The 15,613-nt window shown below is 37.4% G+C and overlaps 1 protein-coding gene across 5 annotated transcripts in view; it reads right to left on the reverse strand.

The window, feature by feature from the left end:
- Window positions 1-15,613, reverse strand: part of CPLANE1 (ciliogenesis and planar polarity effector complex subunit 1) — a 73,161-nt gene that overhangs the window by 48,548 nt on the left and 9,000 nt on the right. For all 5 annotated transcript variants that reach the window (XM_081133020.1, XM_081133022.1, XM_081133019.1 and 2 more), the window contains exons 10-21: window positions 14,773-14,955; window positions 12,524-12,773; window positions 12,193-12,348; window positions 11,256-12,025; window positions 10,276-10,484; window positions 10,000-10,080; window positions 9,338-9,502; window positions 5,827-5,985; window positions 4,438-4,666; window positions 3,071-3,210; window positions 2,027-2,244; window positions 320-484 (exon numbers count right to left, since the gene is read on the reverse strand). In XM_081133020.1, coding sequence (XP_080989146.1) covers window positions 320-484; window positions 2,027-2,244; window positions 3,071-3,210; window positions 4,438-4,666; window positions 5,827-5,985; window positions 9,338-9,502; window positions 10,000-10,080; window positions 10,276-10,484; window positions 11,256-12,025; window positions 12,193-12,348; window positions 12,524-12,773; window positions 14,773-14,955 — 2,725 coding nt within the window. The remainder of the gene's footprint in view (window positions 1-319; window positions 485-2,026; window positions 2,245-3,070; window positions 3,211-4,437; window positions 4,667-5,826; window positions 5,986-9,337; window positions 9,503-9,999; window positions 10,081-10,275; window positions 10,485-11,255; window positions 12,026-12,192; window positions 12,349-12,523; window positions 12,774-14,772; window positions 14,956-15,613) is intronic.

A 15,613-nucleotide genomic window follows, 5' to 3' on the forward strand; every position in this document is an offset into this window, starting at 1 on the left:
CACTGGCAACCCTTAATAAAGTAAGACCTCTCGCAAGGATCACCAATAAATGCTAAATTTAGTAAAAAGCTGATGGTTGATGGAGAGCGTGACAGTGCGTGGGACAAGACACAAACTCACTGACCCACCTCGCAAGACTAATTGGGGATGTAAAGTCCAGCATAGGGAACTTGGTCTGTCTAGGTTGCTTGTTATAAATAAATCTGACTATGGACTTATAGGGCAGGACTCCTTGGAAAAACGTCCCAGTTACCAATACTAATTCATGTTAGTATGTTTAAGCAGGCTCACAGCACATAAATAACAGACTTCTGCGCACCTTCTGCATGACCTTTCTGGCCCACCTCAGCTGCAGGATGTACCACTGCGCTGCAGGGAAGGAGCAGCGCGCTGCCCGGAAGAGCAGGAGGAGCCGCTGAAGGATGCCAGACACCTTCTGGCGATTATCCTTCTCAGCTTTTAAAAGAAGATCATCACCATCTTCCTGAAGAAAAATAAAACTATCAGGATTCGTAGCCAGTAATATGAAAATTTAAAGTGTTAAAGTGAAAATAAACATAGTGCTTCTCAAACTAGAACATTCCTAGAGATTTATAAGGAAAATTGTGAGGCTTGTCCTCAGAGATTTCAGCTATAGCTACTTCTAGTATGAAGGAAACATCTCTCTCCCCTCAAACAAGGTAACAGCTAACTCGACCCTAATCCCACCTCTTCCCCTATAACAGTTAAAGGCCACCACTCCTGAATCCATCAGTAGAGCGTTACAGAGAGAGCTCCTTTCAAGGAGGATGCCTTTTCCTACCTGTCTGGAAAAATCACTCTCATATTTCATGTCACCTCCTCTGTGAGGCCCTCCCACTGTGCTACTAAGTTTTGTTTTGTTTTTAATCTTCACCTGAGGATATTTTTTCCATTGCTTGCTTCTAACCCAAAGGGTTCTTACTGATACAGAGTGATGATTAGGAGAAATCCTACCACTGAGGATTATTTTTAACAAAAAATAATAAAATGAAGAACTACTAAGGATAGTAACCACTCAAATTAATATCAGCAGGGCATATCCAAAAATATCTTAAACCTGACTTCTAATTTCCAAGCCAATATGTGGAAGACTCAGACAGGAGAGCAAAGAGGAATTACTGAGAAATACCCAAGACTATTTATTCCTTCTACTTGTAATATATTACATTTGAAATATCAAGAAATGAAATATTTTAACCTACTGAAACATAACTCTAAATATAGCAAACGAGAATGTAACTCTAAAAAAAGAAAAAACTAGATCCAGATACAAACTGCTAATACTGAAATAATGAGTAATAAAGAAACAATAGCAGAATCACTTCAAAATAGTAATCAAGCCCTGCCAGGTGTGGCTCAGTGGTTGAGCATCGACCTAGGATCTAGGAGGTCGCTGTTCGATTCCCGGTCAGGGCACACGACCAGGTTGTGGGCTCGATCCCCAGTCGGGGGCATGCAGGAGGCAGCCGATCAATGACGACTCTCTCATCATTGATGTTTCTATCTCTCTCTCTCCCTCTCTTTTCCTCTCTCTGAAATCAATAAAGACATATTAAAAAGAAAAGAGAATTGTAAAAAAAAAAAAAAATCAAATATTAAAATAATTAAAGTGCAAATAATGTACCTTAACACTTTAAATCATTCATCATTTTGTTACCCTAAATAAATGTCTATGCTTTTAAAGTCTGGATATAGAGAAATGTCTCTTAATTTTGTTTTATTATTGCAATAATTTTAACCTTTGTTGAATGCTATGTCCTAGGGCCTAAGGTAAAAGCTTTTACACTTAATCCTCACAATGATGCTACTGGAAGTCTTATCATCATCTGCATTTTACAGATAAGGAAACCAACAGGTAAGTACATTGTGTGAAATTATACAATTAATCAACAGCAAAGCTGGGATCCAGAAGTTTGTCTTCAGAACTTGCATTTTAACTTTATTATCAAGTTGATTGCTTTAAAAATTGGACAAAGTCAACTTTAAATTAAAAGGGTAAGCTTACTTCACTGAGAAGAGCTGGCTGAGGACAATACAGTGGAGGAGCTGGAAGATACAAGCCGACGGGCACCAAGCCCCAGAGCCTCCTGCTGAAGTCCTTGGCAGAGCTTATCAGAAGCTGAAATGTCTCGGAGAGAACGTCCGCTTCAGCCATCACCGCTGCTCTCAGTACTTCCTGCACTGAACCCAACAGCAGGTTTGCATCTTCCTCTTCAATGGGATCTACAAACACAAATTAGGTAAAATAATTAAAATTGATTACACTTCTCGTTCTGTTTTGTAGGATAAAATTTCGTATCTAAAAAAGCTGATCATCAAAAATAACTATATTGCCCTGGCTGACGTGGTTCAGTTGGTCGGAGCATCGTCCCATGCACTGGAAAGTTTTCAGTCAGAACTCCAGGTATTATGAGTTCTTTCCAGAAAGAGAAGTTATACGTTCTAGGGATCCAGAGCTAGAAGTGTTGCTCCTCAATGCAGACAAGTTCTAATAAAACCAGAGGGTCCACTGTAGACTTGGTTTTATCACTAAATATACAACTTTAAAGAACTGACTTCATTACTTTTGTCTACATTTCTCCATCTATAAAAGACAAATTTTATAGGGCTCCTGGGTAAATATATGTACCATATGCATTATTGCATTATTGTTAATTTTTCAATACCACATTAAACTTTTCAGATTAAAAACAAAACCATCTCTATGATTTATGTGCAAGGCAAGCGTTGAGCTAAATACTTGTAAGTACCCTTCTGAGCCGGAGATTCTGCGATGCTGTGACTGCAGAAGGAAATAATGTGAATGCAGGAGCACAACTAGCATAGGGTGTTCATGGAAACCAGACTATCATTCAGTTACTGACCTTGCATTTCGAGTGGCATCAGTTCTGGGCACTCCCATGATTAAGAATAAATAGCAGACTTCTATTTTCAATAAGCTTACTTCAAAGTGTCAATATATTTGTGAGTATTTACAAGCTTTTTGAAATCCCATAAGGTTTGTACTCATTAAGCAGAGACATGTATTAGACCTGTGTGGGGAACGCACCTGTGAATTGTTTGTATTTTGAACCCATTTCCGTTTTGGCTTCCAAAGAGGCTGGCCGACCTAGAAAACACTGGAGCTTTTCCTGGAAAATCTGCACTGGAGTCACACTGAATGGCAGATTCTGACCCTTTTTCTTCAACCTGAAATCATATCAAATTAGGAGAAATGATTCCAAATTTTGAAAAAAGCAAATATTTGCATATCAAGAACTAAACATGAAGTTTGAGGAACAGTAAAATTCGCTTTCTTTATTCATCTTTTTTAATCCTCACTGGAGGCTATATTTCCCACTGCTTTTCAGAGAGAGAGAGAGAGAAACACTGATGTGAGTGAGACACATGGATTGGTTGCCTCCTGCACACGGGATCGAGCCTGGAACCATGGTACTTGCCCTTGACTGGAATTGAACCTGAGACTCTTCAATCTGTGGGCCAATGCTATAACCACTGAGCAACCGGTTAGGGCTCATCCTATATTTAAGATAGAAATAATCAGGAAACACTGCAGTAAAGGAGAGGATTAAAGCTCCATGATCACGGCACTAAACCATCTCCCACCCTCACTTCCCTCTGCTGCCATACAAATGTGCTCTATCCAAACTGAACCAGACTTGGTTTTTGCCAAACCTTCCCTTCAGTGCCCATCTCAAATTACAGCTCCCACACGGAATATTTCCGACCTTCCCCCATGTGGGATGCTACTCTCCCCACCGTACCGCTGGCCTTTCTTACCATGGCCTGTAAATTATAACAACGTGGTGCCCTGTTTTCTCTATAAAATTATAAATACCTTAAGCATAGAAACTATGAACCATTTAAGTTTATGTCCACAAATATACCTGGTATATAGATAGGTACAGAGAGGTTACTTAATAAGTAAATGCATGTTTAATTATTGAAGAATATAAAAGACACATCATAGCATCCAGAAAAGTTAAAATATAGAAATTAGTTTGATTAGCTTAAGACTCAAATCCTATTTGGGATGGACAAACTCTCCCATTGACTATAAGCTCTTTGAGGGCATTACTAACAAATTAAATGTTCTAAAGAAACGTTTTAATACAAATAAGTAAGCCACTGAGCTGTCCAACACAGTACCCACTAGCTGTATATAGCTATTTAAATTTAAATTAATTAAAATTAGATTGGAAATTCAGCTCCTTGGCCTTACTGCCACATCGAAGTGCTCAGTGGCTGTGCGTGGCTGCAAGAGCACGCTGAAGAGCACACAGAACATTTCCATCACTGAGAGAAGTTCTACTGGACAACGCTGAATGGAATTCCACAGAATGGGTAAGAGAGGAACAGAAAATTCTTTAGATGACACTATTACTCTATTTCTTACATCTGCCTGAAAATGCCTACCTTGTGGAACTGCTGTCCAGTCTGCAGAACAGCTGGAAGGCCACGCCAATGGACACGGAGATCTTCCAGTCTCCGAGTTTATGGGCCAGCCATACTGCTTCCGGAACGAGGCCGCCAATAAGTAACAATTCCAGGGCATATTCCACAGTCCACACATTGGAAAGGTTCTGATCTCTAACAACCCTGGCCACCTTAGAGTGCTGCAGAGGAATAAATCTCAGGGAATGCTCTGTGAGGGAATGAAGGAAAATGGCTATTACAGCTACACGTATCAGAACCCACACTCCTTCCATAGATACACCTAACTCTTCAGCCAGTATTTTCTAAGCAAAACCCCAAAAAGGAAGATGCATACAAAATGGGCTGAACTACTACCTCACATACTCTAGATAGTTGCTTTTAACACGGAAGAATGTGCTCTTAGTGGGTCACGGAGCAAGTGCCAGCACCCTTAAAGCATGAAACAGAACAGAGTAGAAGCAGAAACAGACACGGAGAGTGCATTACACAAAATCAAGGTAAAGAGTTTAAGAACACTTTTGTGTCAGATGATATAAACAGAGGTACACACATTTAAATGTCCTGGGTCACAGTGTACAATTTATTACTGTTTCTATTTCTCCTAGTAGACTATGAACTCTGGAAGGCAGAGAGGGAATTTCATCTGACCCTGTATTGCTCATAACGTCATGCAATAAAAAACATATTTGAGGTAATACTTGAGCATATTGTTTAATATATCAGTGTTGTCTAAGAAAGTTGAGAAGTACAGTTTTCAATACTCCTGACCAATTACATATCTGGCCTGGGATTAAATACAAAGGGTAACATCCGTCTCCCAGGCTTTCTGTACCTTTCCCTAACTAAAGTAACTTGAATCAGCAACTTCAAAATACGATGACAGAACTATTATTTTTGTAAAAATGCATATACCTAAGATTTTCACTCCCTCACAGTAAAACTGGTAAATGTGGGCAGCCAATCGATGTTTCTCTCTCTTCCCCTCCCCCTTCCTTTCCCTCTAAAATAAATAAAAACATATTTTTTAAAAAAAGTAAACTATCCAAATAAAATTAAGTTCTAAATTAGCATACTCAAAATTTAATTTTTATATAAATGAAGGTGGCAGCCCTTTTACTTTAAAAATGAAAACTTTATAAATACAAACTTGTCCAAAATTTGTGATTAAAAAAATCCATATTCAATAAAAACAAACCCCAGCAATTACCTTTCTCAGACTTTATTCATTCACAGTCACTGAGCATTTCCTGTGTGTCAGGCACTAAGCTGTAACAGTGTTATTTCATAGAATAATGATTGCTACCATATTATTATTTTAAATATTATGAGCAGAAACAAGGTGAGAAAATTATTTATTTACTATATTACCTGTTTTAATATGAAGGGGAGGAAGAATATTCACATTGTGAGGTGGCAAAATGAAGAGTCGCTGGTTGGTGAAATAGGCGGCCATGAACCGGGCCATGGACTGGATGACCCTCAGCGCCGCCTCAGGGTGAACTGGCCCAGGCATTCCCAACTCAGGAACTAAGGAACACAGCAAAGGACAACAGAGGTTCTGATCAAATCATCAAAAAGTAACAATATTTAAGTTCCCAAGATTATACAGGAAGAAAATTATAATCTTGTTTAGATGAACACCCATGGCCTGTACAATTAATTTTTGATAGGTATCTATACTTCTTGAAGACAGTGGAACAAAAATAATTAGCTCCTAAGTATAAGCCCATATACTTAGGAACTTGTTATGACTTTTAGTTATTAGTTTTATTTTAAAACATGGAGGATCTATGCAAAAAACCCAGCCACAGTGCACGTGCACGCCTGGCATTTCATTATTTTTCCTTTTTCCTTCCCTTTCCAGTTTTGTTTTCTTTGATGAAGGCTGCAAGGCTTATTACAAAGGTCATCTGAAAGGCACCAGAACAGTGATTCTTAATGCTTCTGTCTGTACCATTAGCTCTGGGAATCTGATATACTCCTATAAGATTCTTTTGGGGGTCAGGGAGAAAAGAAAGGTTTGCGGCGGAGGTGGGGCTACAGGGAGAGGGACTTAGGTCAGGATTCCTGGGGTGATTCTGATATAAACCAACAGGAGCCAACATGTGTCATCCCTATTTGAGAATCAAAACTCAAAATACAAACAGGCATTCAGGAATTTGAGGTAGTTAAAAACTATTGTGTGTGTGTATATATATGTGTGTGTATATATATGTATAAATACTAAGTTAATGTTACCTTTTATGAAATTTATGGCCCCAACAATAGCAAAAGCCCTTCCTCCTGGAAGTCACTTGGTACACAGTCACAAGAACAGGAAGTGCTACACGAGTGGGGGCCATTTCTCCCTTATCACTGTATCCCCAGCACCTCCACTCCTCCACTCTTATAGCAGGCACTCAAAAGAATTGTAAATTTTTTTTATATTTAAAGGGGATCTTGAGAAAAGTTTATTAGCCTTGAAGCAGTATTTTTCATTTGGTCACTATAACTTTAGAAAGTCATACTATTTTTTTACATTAAAATTAAACATACCTGGGTAAGGAGCTTTTCTCCCAGGTAAAACTTACTGTAGGAATTACACAAAGGCAAGATTTCTAATAATCTTAATCATGAAAATCCAAGGAGTAAGCCCCTTAAACAGGGAACAACCTGTTTCTAAAAGATATGGTCACAGAATGAAACTATCAATTGAGTTAAAAAAAAACAAAAAACCTGAAAGGGTAATTCTATGTATGGTACAGTGATGGTGTTAATAATGACAAACTTCTGCAATAAAAATTAAATTATAACCACATACAATGATTCAGTAAGGGGAAGTGTGCAGTAAAGAGGCTACATACAGGGCCTGACTACTTGAAAGGCCTGCTCGTAAGGCTGACCCATGGCTGGCACCTGGGGACTTGGATGTGGGGAGGATTCCCACCACCTTCACTGATGACAGTGGCTCCTGGACCTAACTGTAAGCCTAACTGTACAAACAATGTGGTTTATGCTGAGCACCTGCTTTCCCTCTAAGAGCTGGTGTAGGCTAAGGGAGAGAGGCCTACCTGACCAGCCCCAGGAAAAACGCTGGGCACTGTCTCTACAAGCTTCCCTGGTAGACAGCATCTCACACGTGTTGTCACAACTTGGGGCTGGAGGAATGAAGTGTGGTCTGTGTGACTCTACCAGGAGAGGATTCTTGGAAGCTCCTGCCTGGTTTCCTCTGGACTCTACCCCATGCACCTTTTCCCTGTGCTGAGTTTGCTTTGTATCCTTTCATTGTCATAAATCACAGCCAAGTGTACAACCATGTACTGGGTTCTGTGAGTCCTCCCTGTGAATTCACTGAACTTGGGGGGCTGGTTTTGGGGACCCCAACCCAGTAGGGATACACCTAACATATGGTAAACAATCAGTAAAAACTAAAACAACCCCCCCCCAAGAACTTAAATAATTATTATAGGTTCAGCTTACCTTGAAAGTTAAATTCTGTAATGACAATGCTGCTAAAAAGGTGAATATCCAATCAATTAAAAAAATCACACATAGCCCTGGTCAGTTTGCTCAGTGGTTAGAAGCATCGGCCTGCGGACTGAAAGGTCCCGGGTTCGATTCCAACCAAGGGCACATACCTTAGGAGAAGGCTCGATCCTGGGCCCTGCTCGGGGCATGTGTGGGAGGCAACCAATCAATGTGTCTCTCTCACATTGATGTTTGTCTCTCTCCCCCCCTCCCCCTTTCTCTCTCTGAAATGCAATGGGAAAAAATTATCCTCGGGCAAGGATTAAAAAAAAAAAAAAAAAATCACACATAAAAGCCTTTTGCTCACACACAGCTAGGAGAACTTTCTGGATGTCAATTTGCCATTAAGCATCAAAAGTCTTAAGACAATGGATTCTCTTTAATCCAGTAACCTCATGTCTAGAAACTTATCCTAAAGAAATTATGAGTAGCGCTCACATGAAGTTGTGGACACTGCAGCACTATTTAAAACAGCAAACAGGTGGCAACAACCTAAAACGTGCAATAACAGGGAAAACAGTAAATGGGTCTGATAAAAGAGTATTTACATTGGAAATATTCATCATAACATGAAAAAGGGGACACCTGTAATACTTTCAACAATAAAGATAAATTTAAAAATAACAATAAAAAAAATAAAAGGTTACAAATCAGAATATACAGCTCTAATAATATAGATGTACAAATGTATACAGACAAAGTGAAAGAATTATGTGATTTTATTTTCTTTGTATTTTTCCATATTTTCAAAATTGTCTAAAATGAACATGCATTACTTCCATAATGAACACAAAACTTAAAAAGATAAAAATCACTAAGAATAGAAATCTAGGAACAGAGGCTGAAACCATATAAAACTAAGTTGGCCTGGACTGTATGGACCTTTTGAGACACACTGATCTGCACAGTAACATCTAATGGTCTGTGTTCTTATAACTGTTGTAAATATACTGTGTGTTCCTTCAAATATATCTTTCACTCTGGTTGTTGCTTAATATACCCCTTTTAGCAATGTCAATCCAAATACTCTGCAGCCTCTTAAACAGATTTTTTTAAAAAACAATTCCTCAGTAAGTGATTTTCACCACTTTACCAAACCAGCTTAAACAACAGTTAAATATAAATACATTAGGGAAGGATACTCGAATAGCTAATATTATATCTAACAATTAGATCCTTTCAACAGGAAGACACTGCTTAGCCCAGGAAATCCAAAGATTTAAAAAAAAAAAAAAAGGTTCTTGCTGTTGAGAAGCTGCCAGTGCAAAACTGACCCTAACAGGGTAGAAAAACCAACTTTTATGTACAAGCAATTTCATATCTAAACCTACAAATTAGTAAGGTGAAACATATTGATTTCTGAAAAACATACCTGAACTATCTTCATTTTCTTTTACAGGTAGGTGGGACCATCTCAGAATTTCTCTTACCAGCTGATCACACAATCCTTGAGCGTCGTTTAAATTATAGCTATACAGGTGGCAGTACAGAAGAGAAAGGTAATAGCGTATCTGAAGAAAACAAGTCCTCCTTCCTCCTTAAAGCAGAAAGAATTGAACTCGTGAAAAACATCAGCAAGGTCAGTTCTTGGCCTGGGTAACTTACTAGGTAGACATTCTGGGGGTGTTCAGTTTATGAAAATCCATCAAGCTGTATACTCTCATTGTGTGAACCTTTCTGTGTCTGTTTCATTCTTGACAAAAAAACACATGATCTTATTATGATCTAAATCTCATTTTGCCCCCATCAACAAGCAATCGCAGGTTCTATCACTAACCAAAAAAAGGACTGAAAAAGCCTTATCTGTAGACAACAAAAATCATTGTTTCTACAAATTCCAAGACTAAGACTAATTTTAAATAAAACTGATTTTAAATATTTCTGACAGTCAAGGTTCCGACAATATGTGTTTTTCTATTTAAGCATTAAGAAATTATGGGCACTCAAATTTGGAATTATTTTTAAGCTCTAGAGCACGCTACAATTCATTCCTACCAATATTATAGCAAACATCATTTTTTAATAATCCCCTACCATTCTCTTGGGTTTCTCGTAGAGCTTTCTTCCACACTTGACCAGACTTTTCATATGATCCTAACAGGAAACACTCTTCACCTACAAAGTTTTTTAACCAACAATTAGTTATAGTTAATTGCGTTACTTTATAAAAATGTACTTTGTTTTATAACTCAGTGGATATAGCTCAGCCAGAAATTTTTAAAAACAAATAACTAACCAATTAATAAAATCAAAGCCAAGTTAGCTATATTGCTTATTCCTGGGGTGAGAAGTTGTTTATAAGGTACTGACCATTGATAAATTTGAGCTCTAAGGTTTGGTTCAAGCGGACTCCGGCAGCTTGTAAGTTGGCCTGGATGTGACATAACAGGGACTGGACAGTAGATGCTTCATGTGTCATCTTTGCAGTTAACGGTCTGTCACTTTTAGGAGCTCTTCTACTTAACTGTGTCTGATACCATAAAGTTTTTCTATATAGCACTCTCCAGAGAACCGTCAATCTGCGCACAAAATTAGACAATCATCAAACCAAATTTCAGATGAGGATCCTAAGAATCAGTACACCCTCCTGCTCAGCCTTGCGTTCTTCACTGATGTAATAACATACTTACAGCTGATCAGATTTATGTACAGCACAAAGTGCACTGATTAAAAAAAATGCATATCTTTTAAATCTTCATAAATGCTTTATGTACCTGTGGTCATTTTTCTATAGTGTTTACCTAAACCAAAATCTCTCAACAATATCTGGTTACCCAAGACTAATAAAATATGTGTGTGGAGTAACATTTGGCATAAGTCCTAAAATACTTTTAGGTAAAATAAATCTATAATGCTGAGTTCTGATGGATATCCACAAGGGTTCTTTCTGGGGTGATAAAAATATTCTGGAATTAGTGCTAATAGTTCTACGACCTTGTGACTATACTAAAAATCACTGAGCCCAGCCAGGCTTGGCTCAGCGGTTGAGCATCGACCTAGGATCCAGGAGATTGGGATTCGATTCCCAGTCAGGTCACATGCCAGGGTTGCGGGCTGCAGCTGATCAATGACTCTCTCATCATTGATGTTTCTATCTCTCTCTCCCCCTTTCCCTCTCCCTTCCTCTCTCTGAAATCAATAAAGATATATAAAAATTAAAAAAAAATAAAAATCACTGAATTGTAAACCTTAAAACGATGAAATTTATAGTATGAGAACTATAGCTCAATTGCTTAAAAAGGAAAAAAATCTATAATGCTGATGGTATCCTAATATTAAAGTAACTATACCTGTGTCCTGGCTGTTGAACAAGATTTACTACTTGAGGACGAATCTTGAAAGATGAGTTCCAAGACCAGTCTTCCCGAGAAGCACTGTCTTGAAATATTTGAAAAATGGGTACCACCAATGAGTCTTGATTTGCTGTTCTACTTCCATCAGTTGATGCTGAGATAACTTCAGGTTGAAGATGATATATGCCATTTAAATTATCGGCTACCATTCTGAGTAAATGGAAACAGGCTACAAGCCTCTCTGAGAATGACTGACCCTGTTGTTGCTGAGTCAGCAGGAGCTGTACAGTGCCTGAGGTCAGCTTTACCAGGTGTCCCAAGCCTTGTCTGTATCTCATGTCCCAATGCTGGACTGATAAACACTGATGAAAGAGTTGAAAGATACAAAGTACCCATGCATCATGTCTTGGTCTCTTGCTTAAGAAAAGATCAAGTTTTGGGAAAGGACATTTTATAAATTTAAGAATGTAGAAAAAATGAGTAATACAAACTACTGTGTAATTCAACATTACATTTTTTTCTGTCACGTTTTTTGAAACTCCTATGGTCCATGCTGCAAGGAGGTTTCTCTGGACAGAGTGCAGTTCTGTAATGGTTCTGTCTGTCTCCTCAGTAGTATCCTTCGCATGTATTGTATCAAACATACATGCAAATTCCAATCTTCCCTCCTTGGCACTACTGAACAAAGGATCATTTCTTTGTTTCCAAGAAGAGAATAAGTTGTTTGTAAAGTATGTGCTTTTGCTAGTGTCTTCTGCTTCAAAATCCTAAAACATGAGTGAAAAAAATTATACTTATTACCGTTTTAATACCTTATAAGTAGAATCATGTGGGATTCTCAAATTTCCCTTTAACAAGGTAAAAACAAATACTTCTCTTGGAATAAAGTCAACATGGAATTGTTCAAAATGACAAGAACACTACCACTCAGTACCTGCAAATCTGCTGCTTTTTCATGTAATTTCATTGTTTCTTCTTCCTGCAAGAATCTGGGGACAGTAGAATCAACTGAACATTCGTTTCCCTGGTGTTTTAACAGGCTCGACCTTAGGGAATCCAGTGATCGCAAGTTCAGCCCTTTGTCTTTTGGCTACAGAAGAAAAGATTTCCAAGAGCAAAATTTTATCCATAATTCTATTCTATTACAAGCAGTTAAAAATTCTATAGACAGTTGCATACAATCCAAGGACATTAATGTCAGTATAGTTTTAAGTCTGCGAAAACAAGAAGTCAGCCTTTACTAATGATACCAAAAAGCACTCTACCTTAGACAAGACCAGGCTTTGGTATATTTTCTCAAGCCGCTGGGAGGAATCGAGCAGAAGGGATCTCATGAGCACTGACGGGGACAAGCCATCAAGAAATCGAAGGGTTGTGACCATGTATCCATCAGAAACTACGAGGTAGGGCAGCCGTGAGTGTGCTTTCACAGAAAACCTCTGTCTCATCGGGTCACCGTCAGACGCTGACGAATCTACAGAGTTGTTTGAATCTTGAAATGTAAACTGCGGTGGTCTAGCAAACAAACATCAACATTCAGGAATTAGGAAGAGAAAAACCCTACACAAAACAGCCATATTATTCCAAAGGAAGAGCAAAACAATGAAAAGCTGCCGAATGATGAAAAGGCGAGCAAGTTAAACACAGAAATGTTAAGTGTGTAATATCTGTAAGGAAAACATAAGTGATTACATGTTTTTTTTTTAATTTTCCCTGAATTGTAGTATTTACTCTATTTTGTTTCTAATCTAGTTTATAGAAACTATTTCAGAAAAGAATTGGCACGGTTCATTTATACTATTGAAGTGAGTTAAATATTTAACTTTCCTTCTTACCATGCACTTGAATATACTTGTAAGACTATAACTATGAGCTATGCATATATGTGTTATTGAGGAGAAAAAAAGAAACTGAGAAGAATATTTAGAGAGAATGGTGACCAGTAAGTTTTATCAGTTGAATTTCCACTTAACTGTACTTATTTACTGTTGAGGTGATGTACTTGATTACGATTACTTAATACTGTTGCTTATGAACTTCAGGGCTTTATAAATATACAGAGGAAAATAAAAATACATTATGATTTTAGGGGGTCAGGAGAGTATTCAACTATAGAGTTTCATTGGCCAAATGGTCAACAATAAAAGATCTGTTAATTACAGAATGTACATCACATCACAAATCTATAGAACCATTAAAAATGACTTCATGGAAATATGTATAAGATATACTGTTAAACCAAAAAAGCAAAACAGAAAACAGCATATATCACTTATTTTGTTTTTAAAAAGGATTGAATATTATTATAAATTATATAACTTTTAATTTGGAGGATAACACACTAATAAAATGTTAATTGTTATCTCTGAGAAACAGGAGTACAAGAGTCTTTGGCTTTCTACATTATTTAGTTTTGTAACATTTGATTTTTAAGTTTTTAAAAAATAATGAATATATATTACTTTTGTAATAAAAAAGCAATACATTTTGACCGGCCGGGCGTGGCTCAGAGGATAAGCGTCAACCTAGGATCCAGGTGATCGGGGTTCGATTCCCGGTCAGGGCACATACCCGGTTGCGGGCTTGATCAATGACTCTCTCCTCGTTGATATTTCTATCTCTTTCTCCCTCTCCTTTCCTCTCTCTGAAATCAATATATATTTAAAAAAAAAAAAAAAAAGCAATACATTTTGAAAGGCCCCAAATATTAATTTTAAAGAAGAATGTGAGGAAATTAAAATCAGTTATGAAGCAGACCATAAGAAATAAGAAAAATACTCTCACTGAAGGAAATGACAACTTTTTCCATTAGAATTTCTACTGCTAAAAATTAAGCATCAGTTTTTGCTAAATATAATCAAAGATACACTCCTCCTCTGTAAAGCAAGGGGAGTGAATTTATTTCAAAGGCCTTTTCTAGGTTTTTTGCTATCTTCCTTCATTTCCTCAACCAATTATTATCATTTCACAACAAAAGAAATAGAGGCTCAAAGAATAACTTAACCAAAGTCACAACAAGTAGAACCAAGATTTGAATTTTGATCTGACTGCAAAGCCAACTGCTACCCCATCTCACAATGAAAAATTTAAATGTGGCTAACTTCTAAAGTGTTCTATCCATTTCCAACAATTGTTTCCAATTGGGAAAAAAGTAGATATATCCATGTGCCAAGTTATATTGAGTTATTAATTTATCTAAGTGCTCTCCTTTTAAAATAAAGGACACACTTTTCTTAACTTTTATATCAAAGAAAATAAGATGTTTAGTGCTACTGAATATTTAAATAACTTATACTTACATAGTCACAGTGTCAAATTTTCACCAGGATTAAGCCACAAAAAGAAATAGAAAAAAAAAACTATAAATAAGAAACAGATACTGAGATGACACACTCAAAGAAAAAATTAAGACAATTTGAAAGATAAAATTATAAAAACAGAACAAAAACACAGTAAAGTAATACCAATAGAGAAAAACTTCGGTAAATAAATTAAAACAATTCAAATGTCTCACCTGTATGTTATGAGAGGGTGAAGAGGAATGAATTCTGCTGGCCCAAATTCTATAGAGCAGCCACGTGTAATTAATGTTAGCAATTCACCCTGGCAAGTCAGTAAGACCAGGGAGCCACGTTTTAACACACAAGCCAGAAAAAGACTGTCATGAGTCCAGCTGATGTCACCTACCCAGTAGGATCTAGAAAGAATAAGACAGTATGTTTAGAAAGGATTCTAGACAGTGTCTTTGACAATTCATAATGGTCAAGCAGGGGTGAAACACTTCAAAAAACAAGGGCAAAAGAATGGAAAGTAGATAACTGCCACATACAGTTTCCCAGAGAAAAAGAGTTGACTCATAAACATCTAATCCATACAACATACCAAATAGGAATTTAGATTCACAAGCAAATCATAAAATAAAAATACTCCCTATAAGAGTTAAGCTTTTTAAATCACTCACATTTTAATCAGAATAATTTTTAATCCTGTTGGGGTCCACAACCAAGATCTCCTGATAGATTTAAAGGTCAACACCATCCTGTGCTGTCTGCATCCTGCTGGAGCTCCTTCCACCCAGCCGCAGACTCCCTCTTCACAAAGCCATTTTTACTACTCCTTAACTGTCTGATAATCTTGTTTCATGGAGACAAAAGGTAGTTCCCCCTCATGTAAATTACAGACACCCTAAGCCAAAAAGACTGAACTGAGAGCAGTAATACTTTCAAAAGGGAACTTCTAGGGGGGGAAGAAAATGAAGAGGCAAGGCTGGATTGGCCTAAAACTTTGAAAATTCAGAGAATAGCACAGAAGTGTTCATAAAGGGAAATTAGGAGGTGCAAGAAGTCTTCCTAGTC

Source organism: Miniopterus schreibersii (genome assembly GCF_964146895.1).
Source record: "Miniopterus schreibersii genome assembly, chromosome: 3".
NCBI lineage: Eukaryota > Metazoa > Chordata > Mammalia > Chiroptera > Miniopteridae > Miniopterus > Miniopterus schreibersii.